This window comes from Syngnathus typhle, linkage group LG2 (genome assembly GCF_033458585.1).
Source record: "Syngnathus typhle isolate RoL2023-S1 ecotype Sweden linkage group LG2, RoL_Styp_1.0, whole genome shotgun sequence".
Lineage (NCBI taxonomy): Eukaryota > Metazoa > Chordata > Actinopteri > Syngnathiformes > Syngnathidae > Syngnathus > Syngnathus typhle.
The window spans coordinates 11,627,287-11,648,796 of record NC_083739.1 but is presented as its reverse complement, the minus strand read 5'-3'; the positions used below and the strand labels follow the sequence as shown (position 1 = coordinate 11,648,796).

Genomic DNA, 21,510 nt, shown 5'->3' with positions numbered 1-21,510 from the left:
AAATGAACAAGCATATGTACATACATACATACATATGTACGTACATACATACATACATACGTACGTACGTACGTACGTACGTACGTACGTACATACATACATACATACATACATACATACATACATACATACATACATACATACATACATACATACATACATACATACATACATACATACATACATACATACATACATACATACATACATACATACATACATACATACATACATACATACATACATACATACATACATACATACATACATACATACATCCATCCATCCATCCATCCATCCATCCATCCATCCATACATACATACATACATACATACATACATACATACATACATACATACATACATACATACATACATACATACATACATACATACATACATACATACATACATACATACATACATACATACATACATACATACATACATACATACATACACACACACATAAGAATGACAACTGAAATTGTTCCGTAAAGCACGTTGTTATGGCAACAGCTGTTGTGAAAGCGTAATAAAAATAAATATGTATTGCATTATGTTGTGAAGAAGCGAGGGAAAGTATTCTTTTGTGCAGTCTTTTTTTCCATTGTGAAAATGGTTAAAATGCAGAGAATTGACAGAATATTATGGCCTTTTGCCATCACTGTAGGTATCGAATTACTGAAAATGTCACAATAGCATTTTACACAATGTCTGAGTAGTTATGACAACAAGACCCTGGCAGAAGAAATATCTTAGATTACTGTTATTCCATTATGTCTCATCCCATATTTGCTTTCTCCAAATAAAGTCATGTGACGTCCAGATTGATATGACAGCTCCGTTTTCCAGCAATAGTCGATCAATATTGAGTTGCCTCGTTGGAGTCACATCAGTAACTCGTGTGCTGTGTAAATGTTGCCTTTTACCTTTCAGCAGTGTATGACCAAAGGGAAAGAATAAATTCAACATCATTTGACTTTATCCATAAATGTTTGAAGTCAATAAGCCTGGTTGGCTTCAAATATTTGTTCTACAGTCGACTTGCGTGCAAGCCCTACAGCACAAAGTGTTTTTCTTCGGGTTTTTTTGGGTGGACACCTTTTTAGTGACACACGAGCAAATATGATAAAAGAAGCAAATTCTGTAACAACACCAAGGCATTTATAGAAATTAAATATTGTAGTTGTCATTCCAGGGGAGGAGTGTCGCCCCTTCTAAAGCTGACAGCCGAAAATCCAGAGTTGAAAATCGTTTGGATATGCAATCCTCCATTGTAAAACGAAATGTCATTAATGGATAGAAAAAGCCTCATGCTGAACTATGTCATGTTTTATGGCCTATTTTACCTTAAAAACAAAATAACGGAATAAATAGGCTATATTTAATATGTTGGTGCCTGAATTCTCCTTCAATTGTGGAATGACTGGTTTATATTTTTATAGATGTAATAATGTAACGGGAGCAACATTGTCTGAGAGCTATGGTACTCATTTAACAATTTGTTTAACAGCAAATGTACAATGAGTAGTTCAAAAAAATTATTGAAACAGTTTAATGAAGGCCTTTCCTAGGGCACCATCTGCTGCTTGAAATGGGTAATGTTAACAATGACCAAAGATGCTATTTGATGTCTGGGTGAGGGTGTTTCTCTCTCCCTCTCTCTCTCTCTCCTAGAATATCACCTTTTCTTCTTTCATCACAGCAACTACTCACAAAAAATAAAAGATAAAAATAATGTGTAACATAATTTTTATTTTATTTCGAACAAAATGTTAATAAATACATTTTTTTCCCACATCCCCAAAAGATCATGACTCGAGGGACGACTTTTTATAAATAATTTCATTTCATCAAGTCTTTCGTAGAAAAGAAAGGAAAATAGCAAACTAAAGCATCTCTAGTATGACAATATGATAACATTATCATTTTTTGTATTGGAACCCTTTTCATAATTCAAGTGTTGTTTTTTGAAGTTTTTTTTTTTCACGACCTCTTCATCACTTCTTTTTAAACATCCAACTTAGTCCTACTCATCAAGTCACACCACTGCAGTAGACAACAGAAAGATGCGGCAATAACAATCTCCAAAAGCAGACAAAAACTGAGGAGGCTAACAGAAATCACAGTGAGATTCAAACAGAGGGTTCGAGAAGGGCAAGATGTAAGTCTGCAGAGGGCAATGGGAAGCCATTTTGCAGCGACATATTTACAACAGAAAGCATCTTCTGCATAGATGCACGCAACATGAACTGTTTAGAAATCAGAGGAACAAATACATCCGCTGCTGTCTTCCGGGGAATGTTCTTAGAGATGGGCAAGGAGGGTCAGACACGGGTGGTAGTCCGAAGGTCGGGAAGTAAAAGTCTATATGGGTTTGAAAATCTACAGGCACAAATGTACATTTAATGAGGACCGAAGTCGGGCTGGAGTCAAACGGTTCGTGGTTGCATCTAAAAAAACAACAGGAAGGAAACAAAATGGCAACAAGAGAAATAGCAAGACAATTTGAAATTTTGAAATGGAATTTCTTCGCACGAGAGAGAGAGTGAGAGAGAGAGAGAGAGAGAGAGAGAGAGAGAGAGAGAGAGAGAGAGGAGGGAGAGAGAGAGAGAGAGAGGGAGAGAGAGAGAGATCCAAAGTAAGGTGCAAATGTAATAAACAACAGTTAAAGGCCCATTTGGGTTGCGGGCCAAGTGTGGTAATGACCAACCGGATCCAGCAGATGGCGCTGTAGTTACAGGACTGGGATTGGGCAGTTAGGCCGTGTGCCTTTTTCTTTTCAGACAGACCAGATTAGGTAGTTCTTTCTCAGAAATTTCAAATTACCCGGCTCTAACTCTAAATTTGCTCTATTCGTTTCAGTGTCACCATTCGAAGATTTGTTTACCACCACAACCATTGTTGGGATTGGCACATTGTGGTTGGATCAGTCCTTTGCTAGCCTAATCAGGCTGCACTTCTCACTTTATAGGACGCTAACTGATGATCTCATAACTTTAAACTCAGTCACCATTGTGAACTTTACACAGACAGCAGATGGCCACAAGTCAAAATAATTCACACGGGTGGGATGGATCAGCCCTTGAATTCTCCTCACTTTCCTCACATGCCAATGCAAATGGAGCCCTTTGCTTGTCGGGGTTAAGGGTGGCATGAATGTTGCAATACACACAACTTTCTTTGATTCCTTTTTAAATGAATATAATATTGCCCCATTGCCAGTGCTGGCCTGACTTGGGGTGTAACAGCATAGAGGCACTCAAGATGCGGGGTGTCAATTATCAACCTGCGTGTCGAAGAACAAAAAGTGTCTGGAGGTAACGTAGTATGTCTTCTACATATCAGGTTAAATAAAAACATCAATAGCGTTAGCAAGAAGATGCTATCGTTTGATTTTCTGAATCTTACATATTTTTGTCAACTAAATTTAGTAGTGCTGCCTTAAAATATGAGCTCAATCCATTAAGCGACCATACCTTTAATGCCGTAATCTGTTTCAGTCCCCCCGAAAAAATAACACCAACAATTTGTCATGTTTTTTAATAAGGAAACTTGGGCTCTACGAATTTTTACTTTATAAAACATATATTGTTGTGATAACCTAATAAAATAGAATGTAAAGAATAAACAATTTGAGCATCACTCTTAGTTCTTTGCAGTTCCTTCTGGTGTGTGGCCACCAGCTGGCAGTATAATAATCATGCAGACAGAATTTCACTCCACTTACTGTGACTCTACTATGTTACTATTCGTGTTTCACAGATGATAACAAATGTATGCCAGTGAATATTGTAATATTGTCTGGCTACATGTGTTGTGACACCGTTTGTGTTCAGATAGCCATTCCTTAAATCGTTAACCAATTAGCATAAATATGGTATTGGGCAGCCATTCTACGGCATTTCTTATGATGCATTAGTATTAAGATAGACTTGAAGGTGAAATGAAATGGTTTTAAATGTAGAAAATGTATAATTCAATATTTCTTTTACGTTTATCATCTATGGTTTACATAATATCGAAAAAAGATTTGTTGGCAAGTCAAAGAAAAAAAACGAGCGAACGATAGCTTATATCTGGAAACAAATTGTCACTTGCATTGTGAGGCACAACTGTATTTTTGGATTTGTTGAAATATAGCATTGTAATTTGTGTTTTCGTGTTTTTAAGAAATGGTACAAAAAATGTTGAATATACTAAACACATTGAGATGATGAGAAATTGTTGCGGTTTTGCGGCTAAACATGCATTCAGATTGCATTTATGTTGAAGGAAATAATCTGGGCTGTGACATAGTATTTTTTGTGATTACTCTTAAGGTGAAACTACAAAGGTGGAAAAAGAACGTCGTGCAGAGTAGTCTTTTGAAGTAGAATGCGATGAGTATATTTAATTGATTCCAAAATTCTAAACCTACACAAGAATATGAGTTGGTTTTGTGTGTGTTATAGAAATAGGTCAACTTTGTGCACGCAGAAGTTGATAAATGAGGCCCCCTGGGGTTTTGGTTTCAATAACTTTCCTGTTTTCATCTTCCCACTTGTTTTATTCCTACAGCGTCAGAGTCAACAACGTCCATGAGCCAACTGTCAATTTAGTGCCACCACTGCCTCCATCATGAGGTAAATTTAACACCACCTGCCGTGCGCTGCTTAGCGCCGTTACTTTTAGTCTCAGTGCACTTGAGGCCAAAACTGGTGAGGCATGTAGCATCAGAGGGAGGGAGGGGAAGCGTTAACAAAATCTCTAGGAGCTGAATTTTGAAAGACCAAAATGAGTGATGGGTGACTTACTACAAGGTTGTAAGGAAGAGGAAGGAAGGGAAATAGTGTGGAGGAGTCAAAAGAAGGATCAAAAATTCAAACGACAAGCAGGGGTGACCACCTCGTCGCTAACCATTCGGACGTGCAATCCAGACACAGAAACCGGGGAAAACATGACGAAACATGAAGAGAGGAGCGGTGGAGGCACGAGATGCTCCTGAACATATGGCTGGAATAGAAACAATGAGCAGGTTTTAAGTGGCAAGAGGTCACTTCTTTAAAAGGGCGGTGCAGTCCACGCCAAGCCCTCCTCGCATCCTGTGCTGGGTGTTTTTTTTTTTTTTTCAGAGGCAATCCCAGACGCGTTTGCAAAAGCGACAAACCTCAAGCCTGGACCAATCCCGATGTTCAATCCTCGTTGGATGTGCTCTTCTCCGGTGAGAAGGTGACAACGGGGCTTGCCAACGTGGAGTTATGGGAGGCCGATATGATGATGACAGTGTGCAGGAGGACGAGCGCCAGCAGGCAGATCTTCAGCCGCCCGCTGTACAGTCTCGGGGTGGCGGCGGAGGTGACCGAGGCTCCCTTGCGCCGGCAGGCGGAGCCAGTCCTTTTTAGCGTCTCGCCCGAGGGGCCGTCCGTGTTGGAGTCCCATCGGACGTCGCAGCAATCCTCCTTGCTTTCTGATGGATGCTCTGTGAAGAGTCCTGAAATGGCAGACAAAATCAAGACACATCTTTTCAATCATCGTTTAAACAGGACAGAGGATTATTGAGCTCGATTGGAGAGAAGGGGTCAGACCGATTTTCTGACATTGATGTTTAAAGCTTTCAATTGAATTTTAGCATCTTCCAATCGACCAATTTACAGAAGAATTTTCCACTCGCCTGTCTGCTCTTGTTGCCGGACGAGAACGCTGTGTGGAGCAGCAAAATGTCTGCCCAAAATGTCACAGTGGTCATACTGGGGCTACTTGAGAGTAAATTGAGATGAGCTCAACATGATTTCAGTAGAAATACCATTTGTGAAATGTTGCTCATGTAAATCGGGTGATTTGGTTCAGTGAAAGAGGGCAACGGAGAGACAAAGTGGACAATAACCCGTGCAGATGAAGCTGGGGCTGCCGCCATGGATCAAGTCGTCGTTGTCCGGCAGGATGTACGGACAGCTCTGTTGGACCTCCAGGCAGTACTGGTGGCACGATATCTTTCTTTGACACGACAGTTGCGCGGTGGGGAAGTACTGAGCACACAGCCAGGGCTTGTACGCCGACTGTAAGGGACAAAGAATAATTTATGATTAGAGGGGGGAATAACACTATGATACAATCTTTGGCTGACTTAAAAAAAATAAAAAATAAATCCCTTTTTGCAGTCCAACCGTTTGCAATCTTCTTGGGAGACTTTCCGCAAGAATTTGGGAGTATGCTTTGCCCATTAATGATGTTGGAAACTGAGAGACCTGGCTCACCATCTCTGTGCTCCCTAAATGTGTTTGATGGGACTTCAGTCGCTTTACAGAATTAGAGCTGAGCGATTATGGGGAGAAAATAATCATCACAATTGTTTGGATTGATATTGAGAAATCACAATTATTAAATTAATAATATCAACATTTAGCACTTATTCACTTGTCAAAACTCAACTTTAAAATAACAAAGGTATAACCTGAAAAGGAACAAAGTAATATATAATATATACATATATATATATATAAAATAAAAGAATAGAAGAAAAATGAATGTATAAGTGAATGAATAATAAGAAAAAAAAAATTAAATACTGGTTGCTCCTAAAAGCTCAGCTGAGTGGGTCGGGAAACCTTCAAAATATAGTTATGACTAGGCCCTCTAAGCAAGGTAAAAGAAAAGAGTTTAATTTTTCCAGAAAAGAAAAACCTTTTTCTGTGGAAAGGAAAAAAAAAAGTCAAGCTGTGTGTATTTAGAGGGCAAAAAATATTTTAAGCTTTATTATGTTTTTTCTGCTTTGCTTAATTGGTAATCAGTATTTTATTTCTGCCAAAAATCGGCATTGACATTAACCTGAAAAATAAAAATATCGATCAGAGCCTACTTTGTGTAAAAGGTTTGAGGACAACCTCTATAGGGATTTACTTGCTCTGTAGAACGTAGAAGACAAATGGAAGCAAACATTAAAATCATTTTGCGCCTAACACCCATGCTGCTTGGCTTTAATAGCAGTATTGAGTTGCAAAGGAGAGAAAATGGATCACGACAGAGTTTGGACTACGCCTTAACATACCTCTGAAGATACAGTAGCGGCATAATTCCTGATGGTGAGATGTAAGATAAGTCTAGGGATGCCATGGCTACCGAAATAGAACCAAAACAATGCTAGTCAAACAGAAAATGTGGGTCCTCCTGAAAATGTAAGCCAGCAGTTTCCAAGGTAACGTCAGTCTCTGCTTTCCAAGGGACCTCGATAGGTGCTGCCCCACTCACTGCTGGTTCTCTGCTTATGTGCACAAGTGCAACGGTGCAAGCGTGCGTGTGCATCTGTGCGCGCAGCGTGAAAAGGGAAGCAAATTGAGTTAGTCAGGAAGCAGGCCTGCAGTCTGATTTGATCAGCCTAATGTGTGATCATTGTGAATGGGGACCCGGCACTCAGAAATCCTCTGTCACCTTGGTGGGCCGCCAGCTATATATCAAGACATTTCGGACAGTATTCAAGCGCAGACGCTCTTTTGTGAACATTTCGGACATGGGTGGTTCACAGAAAGCAGGGTCCCACTTGATTTGTGCTGTATTTTGTGCGTGAATGTATTTTGAGTGGTGAAATTAGCCGTCGCGGCCATTCCTGGACCACACTTTCTGAGAACCACCCACATACCAACACTTCCATGTTAGTTAGAAATGTATTTGCAATACTTCTGCACATCCAAACTTTGAAGCCTGCACTGACACATCAAACTGTCAGTGTAACGAAGAGAATAAAGAAAAGGGATCTGTTCTGTTTGGGCTGAAAATGACAGCCGAGGCATGCATTCCCAATCTTTAAGCATGAGTGGCTTTAAAAGCAAGAAGCGAAAAATGATGCAAACTTTCTTGGACAATATCATCAGACCAGAGCAAAATCCTCCTTGGATGCTGAAGTGACCCACGCTGAAGAAACCTTGATGAAGAGCATGAAGTTGACCATGGCTGGCTATAGCATTGACTACGTTTTCATGTATTCAATTCAATCTGAATGTTGGCAGTATTCAGGTTTTTAAAGCAAAGAAATGTGCATAAAACCCCAAATGTGCAAATACCCCCGAATTAAAAACTTTTTCTCGCTAATGCTCCATTTTCCAAATCTAGAGGATTACTGTACTGCACTTTGTCGCAATGTATGTTGTTGAAAATATGTGGCCCAACAACCAAATTTCGCATCCACAACATACTGTATGTTTTTCCTTTTTCAAACCGTTTAACTAAACCAATCAACAACAAACTTAACAATCAACAAAAGCCAATCTAAATCATTTTAACCTCTCACCGTCTCCATTTTGGAATAAAAATAAATAAATAAAGTACTTCTTGTGAAAATGTATGCGTTCGCATGCCCGTGTTGTCGGATAGTCTATAATCATCCCAAACACACATACAGTGCTATTCCACAGGAAGTGGCCTAATTATTGGCGCCTCAATTTTATTGACAAGCTTCCAAGAATTTCCAGAAACCCGAAGCTGTTTACTCGAAGTGGCCCACTGAGCGCTGATGAAACCTCAGCTGTGACTCACATTTAATGGGGATTGGTAGAGATGCTGTTCTGGATAGCTTTTGGTTATTTTTTGACACTTGGTGCCTTGCTTGTAATTTTTGGTTAGTGTTGCACCGTTTTTTTTTTCTGTTTTTTTCCTGTGTCACTGTATTGCTCATGTCTCTTTTTCTTCCGGAGTTGTCTCGTGGTCACCACGGTTTGAGTCATAAGTCAAGCTTTGTGGGTGTCTCTACAAACTTAGGCGGCGCAGTGACGTGCAAGCACTGGACCATCAAGGCACACATGAGAGATGGTTGTTAAAAAAAAAATATGACGGGGGGAGTTCACACACCACATTAGAAAAGGGGTCATTTAATTTAAACGGTAAATATGTTCATCTTACTGCAGATAGAGTGACATCGGGCTTCAGTTGCAGTGCAGGAGCTCATAATGTTCAAGTCTGATGTCCCTTTAAAAAAAACAAAAAACAAACAAAAACTGACTCACTCATTACTGAGTGTATAAATGACCACTACATACCGGTCGGTGACCATGAAAGCTATTTATCTATTTTTGAGCTTGCGTCCGATTGGTTCCCACAAAACTTAAACCCTTATCCTCCTGCATCTGCATCAGTTATCAACATGCAAAAAACTGTTTAAAGGTGAATTCGAAATGTTATATGAATATTTGGTTGGCACTTAATTCTATTTATAGATTGTGTTTTTGTTTCAGACCCTACACCAAAAATAAATTGAAAGATCGCGTAATCTCGTGAACTCATTCGGTTTTGATTGATTTAAGTTCAGATGAAGCAAATACGTAACTTTGGAGAAAGTTGATGTTGGAAAATCTAATTTATTAACTGCTGTGGATGTCCCTTGTGGATTTGCTGGTTAATTTTTATTTTAATAGCTTTCAGTTTGAATAGTTCTTATGAAGCTAGCAGATCTGAAATGAAAATGACTCCTAATATTTACTTAACATCGATTTTATGCGGGGGGAAAAAAAAACGTTTAAAACAATTATAAATACATTGACGAAATAAGGTTGCATTCTGCCATTTTGTACTGCAAAAGGGACTGCACGGATAATAAACGCAAATGTGTGATGAGATGATGACATAGCACATACATACGTCCAGGTTCTGTCAACGGTTGACTCAAAAAAGTGCCTGCGCGCAGACGCTGTAGAGTCGCATTATTCAAAATGAAGGCCGCGTTGGCATCCAAATGTGTTTGTGTTTGGTTTTTAGAGGCAAGCAGATGGCTTGCTGGGGTTTGTGACATGTATGTGCAGCTTCCCTGTCGGTGTTTGGGTGAATAGAGCCCATCTGGGATTGGCTGGGGCTTCTGTGAATGGAGACCGGCATCGCCATTCACGAAAACCGACAGCTCCTCTGTTATTCAGCTCTTCACTCCTGCTGACAAAATATATTTAGATTGGGAACACAGCTACAACAATCAGTATGGCAAGTGAATCACGTTAACCTCAGAGGTACAATTTGGTCCAGAGATTAACCTTTGCTGCACCCCTATTTTAGGCAGTAGATATGTGTTAAATTGGACGCCCTCAAACCTTTTTTAAACTGTGGCTAGCGATTACATCAAGCCAGTTGAGAGGCTTTTTAGTGTGTCTGGCTCGAATGAGCAAACAAGAGCCTCACGCCACATTAGGCCGCCAAACCGCCTCTTGACTTCAACGACTCATTCTCCACGTGGAGTGGCGCAGAACACCTGGCGATTGGTTGATCATTCAAAAAGGGGAACAAGGTTGTCTGACTGTCTTGACTGATTGTGGCGGCTAACGTTGGCAAACATCAGTTACCTCCAGGTCACATCATCCCATTCACAACCAATTGAATATCAGAGTCATGCGATACGTGTAGCGCCACTCTTTGTGTTCGAATATCCCTTGCTTACACGGTTAGCAGTGTGGTAATGGTTAGCGTGTTTAGTTTGTCATCAACGTTCACAGTTTGAAATCAATTCTTTGAAGAATCGCTCGCTATCTGCCGAAGTACGACTTTATTGCGAAGTGAGTCGCAGTTGCTACCACCAATGCGGCTCTTGATAAGTTTGCACTTACAAGTCAAAGCAACAATTCATAGTTCATGTCACTTGTATCTCAAAGCACTGTACAGGCCCATCAATTTGCTGGCGACCAGTCCAAGGTGGACCTCGCCTCTTGGCCAAAGTCAGCTCCAGCTTGCCCGTGACCCTGGTGAGGGTAAACAGCCTAGCAAATGTGTGTGTTTGATGATTTTTCAACTGGCAATGTAAAAAAGAAAAAGTGATACACGGATTGGAGGTGTCCTGTAGTAGGGCCTCCGTGTGCACATTAGCATGGGACTGCCAGGCAGCTACATGAATGAACATGAGGCCAGTCCATCTCCTTGAATCTGTCATTCGTCGCCATGGGGACGAGAGGAGGGGGAGGACCACAAAGCTGGCGTCTATCCGGATCCAAATCAACAGATGGCCACCGCATCACCCTCGCCATCAGCCAAAAACCAGAAAGCCGCCCCCTTTCCCCTACGCACCCCCACCCCCCCCAGCCCCTCCCCTCCGCACCGGCCTACCTTGCACTGCTCCATGCACGTCCGTACTGAATACTCAGACGGGTCGTATTTCCAACTGAGGAGCTCAAAGTCTTCGTACTTCTCCTGGGCGTGCTGGTCGTAGCGCTGGAACGCCTGCACACATAAGCTGCATCGGGTCGTGTCGCCGTCGTCAAACACGTCCAGGCTGCAGTTCAAATTGTCCGGACTCATCGAGCCGCTGAGCAAATCCAGCAGCGAGTAGGAGTTACAAAAGGAGAGGTACAAATCGCTCATATTTACACCCTCTTGACTGAAGAGGCCCCTGCACAATTGGTCGGCGTCGGCGAAAGTCAAGCAGGTGTTGGACAAAGTGTCCGCGTGGCAAGTTTCCAGCCGCCACAAATCTTTGCTCGAGTTTCCTACAAAAATAGCGAGAGGGTTTTCTCGGAGGCTGCTGTGTGCTGAATGGGTCTGGGGAGAGAGGAGGCGGGACGATGGGAACTTGTCCCGGGTCCTGGCCAGTTTGGCCTCGGCGCAGAACCACAGGTGATCAGAGAGGAGGATGGTGAGAAACAAGAGGGATGCCAAGGACAGTCGCCATCTCTGTGCCCTCTCGGAGTCGGTGAATGGCTTTTGGTTCTCGCGCGGGGGTTCTAGCCAGATTTGGAAGCCGTCGTCGTCATCTTGCTGCCAACACGTCCCAGCACCCCTGGTCATATTTTGGGAACCTGCCGACTCCACCGTGGCGGCTCCTCTGCCGCAACAGTCATTGACGTGGGGTCCGCTTCGCGTTCCTCCCCCTTCAGGTGTCGACCGCTGGCTTGTCCCGGCTTGCCTTGGCCTCCACGGCTAATTCCCATCCAAGTGAGCGTGGGCCGGCTGGCAAATTAGACGCTGGCAAGCCCGGGCCGCATCCTCCATGGCTGACCGACCGGGGGGAAGCCGCTGCTGTCCTAGCCCCGCGCCGAGACGAGCCGAACGCCGCTCCGCTCCCCCTCTCCTCCTGCGTGGCCTCGCGAGCGCGTCTTCTCTTATCTGCACGCTCACCGACACCTCGGTCGCGCGACGCTGCGGCGGCTGTCCTCTCCCAACATGGTCTTGGCTAGGTGTCGGCGGATGGGCCCGCAACCTGTCACGGACCTCTTTGCTTTTTCAAGCCCTCACCCTCTTCATCCCGCTGCCTTCGTCAAGTCGCCGCCATGTTGGCCAAGGAACTGTGCGTGTTCGCTAAAAGCTGACGGTAATAAGGCTGGCTATTTCCGATTTATTTCTACAAAATAAAAGCTACCTCTGTTCGAGGTCATTCGACGGTGACTATCAATTGCGTTATCAATTGCAGTGATGCAGGGGGGCCCCATATGTCAAAGCTATTTTTGACACCTTAATTTATTCATTTTTATCTCATAAATATTACCTGCATCTTTCTTTTTTTTTTTTAAATAAAATAAAACAATTTGGCCAGTGTCATAGTCCATTTCACTGTATTGGCAAAACGCCATAACTGCAAGACATTCACTTTAATGTTAATGTCATTTACAATACAATTGTGCCTTGAGATACGAATGACCTGGCACCTGAATATTTCTTATATATGCAAGCAATTATCTCGGGCCATTAAGTGCCATGTTTACATTCTTGCCACTGTTCGTCATTGTATTTACATACGGACCGGAAGTTGACGTTCCACTTACATAAAATGCGGAAGTGCCCCGTGAAACGAATGTATATATCAGTTTATTTTGAAAATCCACTTTCCCCCTTATCCGGTCACGACGCTCCTCACACTTGCATGTTTGATAATCCATCTCCAGCCCTGACGTTATGCCGCGCAGCGCAGTCGCAGCATCCTCTCCTCCGCTTGAGGTGAGTCAAGTCCAAGAGCGTCAGACAGAATTTCCACTGAAATGTGAAGACTGCGATTTCAAAGTTGCAATTACACAGTCAATTTTAAAGTCATAAAATGAGTGTGCCAGCCAAGAAAATAATTGTATTTGACGAAAGCTTTTATTTTACCCTCAATGGACAACCACCAAACATTGATGATGATAAATCACTGAAATTACAAGGCTGCATTTTTTGATAGTAAATGTTGGAAAACGTTTTTTCAGGTGTTTGAAATATTTTTGTTTATTTTTGGGCAATTCATTTATTGCTACTATATTTCCTTTTGGCTGTTTTGGCACCCCGCTGCCCATGTGCCGACTTTCGTAATGGCGTTACTCTCAATGGATTTGCCATCTTTCAGCTTCTACTTCTCAGTTAGTTTCAAAGATCAGAAATTAGGCTTTAGGCTCAACAATATGCCACACGCACGCACTCACGCGCACGCGCGCACGCACGATGCCCTGCAGGAGTAAATACTAGTTCAGTTTCTCTAATTAAAGCCTGACAGTCATACTAAATTCTGCAATATCTGGAAATAGTCCAGTGTGGGAGAAACATTTCTGTGTTGTGCGTACTCAAGCACAAACTACTGTAGCTGTAAGAAGTATTGAGTTGAAAGCTCCATTCTTATCACAATTGTTACTTTTCTCTTAGAATGCTAAAATGTTTAGGATGGAAGTGGGCATTAACATGGCTTTTAATGTTACATCCTTGAAAATGAAACTGTGACATTTTGCAAACTTTCCTTTGTGTTCATGTATCAGGTCAGTTTGTACTCTATCTCGATTTGATCAAATGTGATGAGCAACTGTCTGAGAATCACTAAACATGGAACGGTTCACACCATCATGACACTTTTTAGAACATAAAAAGAAGATTTATTTTTTTTTTTTTTATCCACGATCAATTAATTCAGGTCAAGACGTTCGTTCCCGGTCACGTAACATGTTTCCCCAGTCGAGCCCACAAAGCTACGGAGCAGATACTTAATGGTGAGTTTTATCTTTTTCTTATAAATTATTATTTATTTATATATTTATATAAAGGCCGGTTCGTGAAAATATTGTTTGACATGTAACCGGTCAGTGGCGCAAAAAAGGTTGGGAACCGCGCCTCTAAAGTGTCTATGAGCATTTAGAAAAATGCAGTTTCAAAGGTAATGCGAGTTGATTTATTTTAATGCAATCCCGTAATATTCACTGCAGAGCATCCTTCAATGTTGCTGAACTTGCTGCGTATTACCTGGATTCTTTTTTTATCCGTGTCTCAGTAGAAACCATCACTCAATCACTCCCAAAATATTATTTTACATCCAACAATGCCCAGGACACCACAGGTAGCACCCCAGAGGCTGGAGAAATGAAGGTTACAACAAAAACTAGTCCCATGACACGTTGATGACATTTTGGAAGACAGCAAACACAAGGTTGTCTGTGTTGTGAAGTGCTTTACCAGTTTCAACGCGCCATACGTGAGATCTACAAGAGTTGATGCTGAAGAGAAGAAAAATGTGGGGGGAAATCGTGAATAATAATAAGAACAATATTAATGCATCTATGTAATTTATTTTGTTCAAAACCTTCAATCATAAACCCAGCCATTATTGTGCATTGCAAAACAATCAATTTTACAGAAGAAATTTAGTTTGTTCATGTAGTAATACAAATGCACGAGAGCTACATGAATCTGCAGGGAGATAATAAGAATCACAGTGGAAAAAAGATCATGTCGCAGACAGGCACGGTCCGAAATGAGCAATGCGAGATGAGCTATGACGAGTTGCATTGTGGGAAATATCGGACAGTACAGAACATTGGCAGAAATGTATATGCAATCTTATTGGGGGGGAATTTAGAATAATTGATTCAAACCTGGTAAAATGCAGCTGTGGCCAAACACACACACACACACACACACACGCAACTCTAAAATCTAAGTAAGCACTTAACCCCACAAAAAGCAATCAAACTTGTCATATTAAGTTCATCTTAACTTAAATTTTTTAAATGTATAAAACAATATTTTTTTCACTTATACTTCTTTCACTCTCCATATAATGTATTGGTTTCTATAAGACAAGAGCTATAATGCACGGCCAGAAAAGTTGTGATGTAAAAATGATGTCCTGGCTATCTCCAGAAATTGGCTAAGCTAATGAGTCCAATCAGGAAAATCCGCAGCATGGTCCTTAATTCACTTGACTACAGTACGCATCTATCAGCATTGCAACTTCTAGAAGTGAGGAAGGACTTCAAATGCAGTGCATGGTGGGGGGTAGGGGGCTTTTTTCAAACCAAATAGTTGTCATCGTTCATCAGATGCCCTGCTCCGATTGAGTCAACCACCCAGGTGTCTTTGACAATTTTGAACTTCTTTCGAAAGCTGCGCCTCAATCTCTTCAAATCCTCAAGTCTGGTTTCTGCCGCAATAACAACGTGGGACACGCCTTCCTCCAACTTGTCCACCACTGTGCCTCCGTGGTAGCGAAACTCCATGGCCCTGATATCCAAACAACTTGCGGAAATGGCGGTTGCAGGGTCGTTGAGGTCGGCGTAGTCATCCATGTAAACTGTGAAAGGTCGGAACATACTGGTGGGAAGGTCACCCCAGCCGTATCGCTCTTCGACTTGGCAAATGTCGACGGCTGTTGAGCTTTCCATCCTTCCCGTGCGTTCAAACACCTCCCGCAGCTGCTGTTCGTCAGTGTCCTGGAAGTAGCTGTCGCCGTAGCGGTCGTAGCTCCTGGCAAAGTGTTCCTTGGTGGAGGGCGACATGTGGATCATGTGGCGTGGTTGCCAGGGAACAAATCCCTTCTGCTCCAGACATTCCAGCAGCCACGAGGCCCGCACCACATCGTGCTGGTTGGACAGAATCAGGTTCTTCACGCGCATGTTCTCCAATCCGGCGATCACGCAGTAAGTATCTGGCCCCGGGTTCTGAACGACAATACCGCCACACCTGAAATAGATGCAACACACGATGTAAGTTGTTTTGCCCGTAATCCATGGTGAATGTACATGACTAGGCAATTTACCTGGCCACGCCTTTCTCCAACTCAGCCTTGGGGTGATCCTCCATGCCGTTCAGAATGCAAAACTCTACATCCTCGAACATGTCCGTCTCCTTGGTAACCCCAGAGAGATCCTGCTGCTTATACAGGTCACTGACCGCCTTCTTGGGTTTGGCAGGCAGCTTTGGTCTTTTTCTCTGTGGCTGACCGGCGGCGTCGATATGAAGGTGCCGCGAAAAAAGTTTCCCTGACGCCTTGCCGCGAAACTGCTCCAGCTCGGCGAGGGTGATGCACTGGTGCCACTCCTTGTCGTGGCGGATCTTCTCGATCCTCGGAAAGCGCAGCGTGCAGTTGGTTTTATACATGTCGCTGCCGACTATCTCGGCAGCTTTCACCTGGAGGATGACCGAGTTGCGAGGCTCGATGTAGACCTCGGGCTTCTCGGTGGCGCACAGGATGTTGGCCGGCGGGTCGTTTTTGCGATAAACCTTCCAGTGCTTGGCGAGCTTCAAGCCAAGGTCGTACAGCTCCTTCATAGTGTAGCCGGAGCCGATGCGGCAGAGCGTGTGGAAAACCGAGGGTTTCTCGCCTGGCTTTGGCGCTTCTGCAACGGCACATAGAAAATGGGACATCATACCACCCCTTCTCCCTTTCCCCCAATAGCCGCCAACGATCAGAACATCCAGCTCATCCATCAAGCCGCCCACATATTCCGGCTTGATCTTCAGCCAGCCTTCTCCCCGCTTGTCCGGTTTGTAGAAGGATGACGGATCTTTCACCATGATGCCCTCTTCGCGTTGGTCAATGGCGTCATTGAGAGAATTCACCACGTCCTGCGTGCTTCGGGCCTCCATTTTCTGCACCAAGTGAATCCTGCCGATAACTGGAGTAAAAATCGTCTGCAGGATCTCGTAGCGCTTTTTCAGCGTTTCCTTGCCAAGCTTCTGGGAATTGACAAGCAGCACGTCAAAGATGCAGAAGCAGGTCTGTAACTCTGAATCGTCCATCAGTCTCTTGATATCAAATTTGCTGCCTTTCTGCATAAAAGTCTTGGCGGTCGGGTTGTAAGCCATCATCTCCCCATCGAGAATGCAATTGACAACGTGCTTTTGAAATACGTTGTGGATGTGAGGTGTCAGGGAACCCTCCAAAGGAGATGCACCAAACTGCTGTGTATATTCAAAGGCGTTCCGACTGAAGTACTTGTAAACGTCGCCATCCTTGTGGAGTTGTATTCGCTCACCGTCTAGTTTGGTTTCAATGTAAAAAGGGCTGTTTCCCATCTGCTTCTCAACGTTGCCGATGTTAGCGACGGCGGCCAACATGGGTTTGAAGGCAGAGAAAAGTCCGATGGAAACGTCACTCAAAGACACAGCGGGGTCGTGGAGCTGCTGACACACTTTGCTCAGGTCCGTGTTGACATTGTAGAGCTCGGCGGCATCCGGGTGGAAGACTTGGAGGACCGTTTCCTTGCTGATGCCAAGCTTCATATCCTTCAGAATCATCCTGATGAGCCATTTTTGCTCAAGAGCCGAGCTTTGCGTGATGAGGTGCAGCAGACTTTTTCTCACAAGGTCTTTCTTCTTGCTCGCATTGTTGATGGCGACGGAATCCAGAAAGTCATTGACTTCTTTGATGCTGAGCTGTCCTTGGCTGGTGCAGCGTTTCTTGAGCACAAAGTACGCCATGCCGGCAAAGTCTCCAGACTCTCCTTGAGAAGAGCTCGGAGCGCGGTAGTTTAATAACTTGTTGGCTTCAGGACCGTTTTTCGGGAGGCACAATACGTCAATGTAAAGTTTAGCCAGCATGTTTTCTTTAATGCCGTAGGCCATTCGCTCTCGCTCAAATGAGGGAACTATGAGACGCATTGCCGGGTAGAAAGAGTCAGTTGTTTTGGGCTCATCCTTATGCAGTGCACGATGAAACGTTCTCCATGACTCGATGAAATCCCCGAGGGTCTTAGACTTTTCTGGACGGAGTTTCAATCTCTGAATTTTTTCTAAAGTATTACACAGGCGAAGGAAGGGGACTTGAGCAGCAACAACAGAAGATTGGTTGGCTGCAGCGCTTTTGGACGTCTCCTCCATTTTATCTGAAAACAAAAGACAACTTTTTAAAATCAGACGACATTCTGGGAAATAATGAAAACTGGGTCTCATCGAGCCAAACTAGAGAGAATTTTGTCTGAAAAATGTGTGTTGCACTCAATTTGTTTTTCAAAGTGTATTTTCTTCTCCCCATGTACAATATCTGTATATATATAGTATAGTAGCTCTCTCAAGCTCTTGTTCAAGCGTTTGCTGATGACGTCATTCTGTTTTACTATCCTCATCGGTTTCAACGAGACGCACTCTAAATTCATTCATCTGCCAAAATTTTAAACAGGAAATGCTAAAGATATATTTATATTAATAACAATCAATAGCAAAGTTTTGAAGTCTTGGTTAAAACTATTGTTAGTGTGAGAGAATGTATTTTGTTTACCTTGTGAGTGGACTTGTCCGGTTACCTTCCCCGAGTAAACACGTGGGTTCTTATTTTGCTAGATCTTTTGAACTTGCATGAGCTCAAGCATAGCTACTCAATCATTTTCTGATGTTTTAACATGTATTTAGTTGTTGTTATCATTTTTTTGCATCCTCAGAGAGAGGGACAAGCCCTTTAGGATACTTCCTGGTTCATCGTTCTGGAGCTCGGCAGAAATGTTCCCCTCGAAACAAAAGCGGAACCAATGTGGATCTATATAGCTCCTGGAAAGTAAAAGATAAACGTGCATCTCAAATAATAACAATCTTGTGGAACTTCAGTTGTTCCATTTAAAAGCAATAACAAATTATTTTAATACTTTTTTGATGATTGTCATGGCTTAAGAGCTACAATAACTGGCAATAAAAAATACTACATCTAAATGAAGTTCATTATAGAAATTAGACAGGAATTGGCCTTCCGCAAAGTACTTTCTGTGTTTAATGAATCTCTACAATAGGAGTTTAATTGTTTGAACTACTGAAATAAATGGACTATAATTTTCGATTAACCAAAATAAAAAAAAGGTAAAATCATAGAATGTGTTGAATCTATGTATAAATATCCTTTTCAATTTTCAACGGACCTGAAACGAATTAGGTTTTCGACGATTACTCATTTTTAGTCACACTGCAACTTCAACAGAGCATACCGCAGGAGCGTGTGTGTATACGGTACTACAAACCGGCCAACAGGAGGCGACTACTGCTCGTCCAATGGAACGTGGGAAGCGCTGAGTTGCGAGAGTTGTTTACTTCGCTGATGCTGCCCCGGAGGATGCTGGGAAGTGTGTGCGCGCGCGAGTGTGCGTGGGACTGTCACATGGATCTATGACGTGCGCTTGCTGTGCTTTCCACTGTGCTTTCCACATGCACGTACCTCGGGGCGGGGGGCGAGGGGGGCACTTGCGTCCATTGAGCTGTGCGTATGCGCGCTTGTTGTATGCGTGCGTGTTGCTACGGGATTGGGTGACTCGGTGCCGGGGTACTTCTGCAGCAAAGTGCCTCCTTCTCTCGTGTTGGGCTGCAGCACGCATGGGATTTTAGTTACGTAAATCCTGTCCGACTGCAACCTGCTACAAGATAGTAAACAGATGACGTCACTGTCAAGTTGCAGCCCGGGGGGGGGGTTGCACGCTTGTTTACAGAGCTTTTTAGAATCATGATCCTCCAATCGTGGGCAAAAGTGTTGACAAAAAGAAAATACTTGGTTGATGTACTTTCATTCATTTCACACTACTTGACATGGACATCATAAAAATAATTGACCGAATATTGGGCAACTTTGCCTTAGAAATGACCTCACTAACTTAATAGAAAACGCCAGACATGCATACTATTAGCATCAACACAATAGGAATGATACAGTAATACCAGAGTGCAGTACAGTGTATGTATACAATTGTTATTTAAGGTATACCTTTAATTTTCCCCAATATCCCAAAGCTCCTTGCAACTTTAGATGTAATTTATTTGTAGATTCCACCAAAGCTTAGAGTCAATAATGATTTCTGAGAATTTATTAACCTTTAATCATTTATTAAATGATTTATTAACGAACCCTATTCTTTAGTTGCCGGGTTTGCCCTATTTCCAAAACTCATAAATTTTGTTTTTTTTAAGATTCAAAGATATTTTATTTTGATCAAATCACAATTTCAATCTGGTTAAGACAATTGAAATGACTTTTATTAGCTGTTGGCGATTCTCATTTATGTCATCTGCGAAAATAACACACTTTAATGTGCTAGAATAGATGCTTTACATGTGTCGTTTACAGACAATATAAATAGTTTTGGGATGAACGTGACACAGAGCAAATTAAACCTTATGCACTGTATAATGAGACTCCTGCACCAGCTGCCATTGGAACACTTCAGGCAAAAGCTGTAGTCACAAATAAACACAACAACAGCTCGAGGTGGGTTTCCGAGTACAGTACAGTGTGTTCCCACTCCCCGCCTTGTGTGTTTAGCCGTTCTGTTTTACCAACAGGAGAACAGTGGAAAAGAAAGAAAGCGCACCTCACTGCTAATGCTGTAATTTTGATTTACAGCAGTCTCAAAGCACAAATAAGCTGCTCAAAACAAATATATCAAGAGGTGAGAGTAGCACTGGCATCGTGACTTAATTACGGCCAAGCTACAAATAAACGAATAAAGTGGTGATTAGTTAGTCGTGGCTGATAACGTTTGGTCATTGTTTGACGTACGTTCATAGCAACCACCATCATTTAAAAAACAAAACGGTTGCTGTAGAGGAAAAAACATGTTACATAATTACTGGTAATTGTAGTACTACATGTAAATTAGAAGCGCACATTGGAATATTAGCTGAGAAGAGGGCTCATAGATGGATACAAACTATTCTACATTGGTGATTTCTGGGAAGAAACTATTAAACTGAATAAATGTCAGCCAGTGACGTGGTGTTCCTCAGGGTATGGATTGCGTCTTTTCTGTTTCATCTATCCATCGCCACAACAGGAGCCATGTTTTACATTTTAGTATTGTAAAAAGCTTTTTGTGAAAATGTTCTTACACTCAGTGACCCGGTATTTTTATTTCTTTTCCCCAGGAGCAGTCAGTGACCTTCAGCCAAGTTATGTGGCTATCAGCGTCCCATCCAGAAGCTCAACTCATATCAACATCCACCTGGAAAACAGCAACTCTGCATCTTATGCAACCTTATTACCTACCCATACGATGCGCTGCTCCTCTATGAGCAAAACTCAAGTCATTATATAACATTCAGTTTGTTGATGCCAGTTGCGATTTAGACAAAGCAGCACTGCTGTGCTTAATGGGACTTTGAACAATGCTCCAGCAATATAGTTTAACTCCTTTTATCTAGCTATCGTCACAAATTATCCACCCATTATACAAACCGCTTATTCTCACGAGGGTCATTTGAATCAAATGTACACCACTGCTTATATTGCAACAATCAGTAATTAATACTCATCATTAATGTTTCATTGTTAGCAACTTCTATTTACCGTAATTTTCGGACTATAAGTCGCACCGGAGTATAAGTCGCACCAGCCATAAAATGCCCAAAAAAGTGAAAAAAAAACCC

The 21,510-nt window shown here is 42.5% G+C and overlaps 2 protein-coding genes across 2 annotated transcripts; both read right to left on the bottom strand.

Moving 5' to 3' along the window:
• Positions 1 to 1,738: 1,738 nt before the first annotated feature.
• nalf1a (NALCN channel auxiliary factor 1a) lies at positions 1,739 to 12,241 on the bottom strand. The gene is made up of 3 exons (XM_061272226.1): positions 11,053 to 12,241; positions 5,870 to 6,041; positions 1,739 to 5,476 (listed from the first exon to the last, which is right to left on the bottom strand). The coding sequence occupies exons 1-3, from the start codon at positions 11,728 to 11,730 to the stop codon at positions 5,178 to 5,180; spliced, it is 1,149 nt and encodes a 382-aa protein (XP_061128210.1). The 5' UTR covers positions 11,731 to 12,241; the 3' UTR covers positions 1,739 to 5,177.
• Positions 12,242 to 14,442: 2,201 nt separating this feature from the next.
• Positions 14,443 to 18,624, bottom strand: lig4 (ligase IV, DNA, ATP-dependent). Its single transcript, XM_061272397.1, has 3 exons — positions 18,392 to 18,624; positions 15,932 to 17,999; positions 14,443 to 15,855 (listed from the first exon to the last, which is right to left on the bottom strand). Exons 2-3 carry the CDS (start codon positions 17,992 to 17,994, stop codon positions 15,186 to 15,188), a joined length of 2,733 nt encoding a protein of 910 aa, XP_061128381.1. The 5' UTR covers positions 17,995 to 17,999; positions 18,392 to 18,624; the 3' UTR covers positions 14,443 to 15,185.
• Positions 18,625 to 21,510: the final 2,886 nt, after the last annotated feature.

What these genes read in the sequence shown, in the direction of transcription:
- nalf1a (XM_061272226.1), bottom strand. Translation starts at nt 11,730, where the DNA reads ATGACCAGGGGTGCTGGGACGTGTTGGCAGCAAGATGACGACGACGGC. An exon ending in CGTGCATGGAGCAGTGCAAG is followed by an intron (nt 6,042 to 11,052) that starts GTAGGCCGGTGC and finishes TGTCCCTTACAG; the next exon opens with TCGGCGTACAAGCCCTGGCT. An exon ending in CCCCAGCTTCATCTGCACGG is followed by an intron (nt 5,477 to 5,869) that starts GTTATTGTCCAC and finishes CTGCCATTTCAG; the next exon opens with GACTCTTCACAGAGCATCCA.
- lig4 (XM_061272397.1), bottom strand. Translation starts at nt 17,994, where the DNA reads ATGGAGGAGACGTCCAAAAGCGCTGCAGCCAACCAATCTTCTGTTGTT. An exon ending in TTGGAGAAAGGCGTGGCCAG is followed by an intron (nt 15,856 to 15,931) that starts GTAAATTGCCTA and finishes CATCTATTTCAG; the next exon opens with GTGTGGCGGTATTGTCGTTC.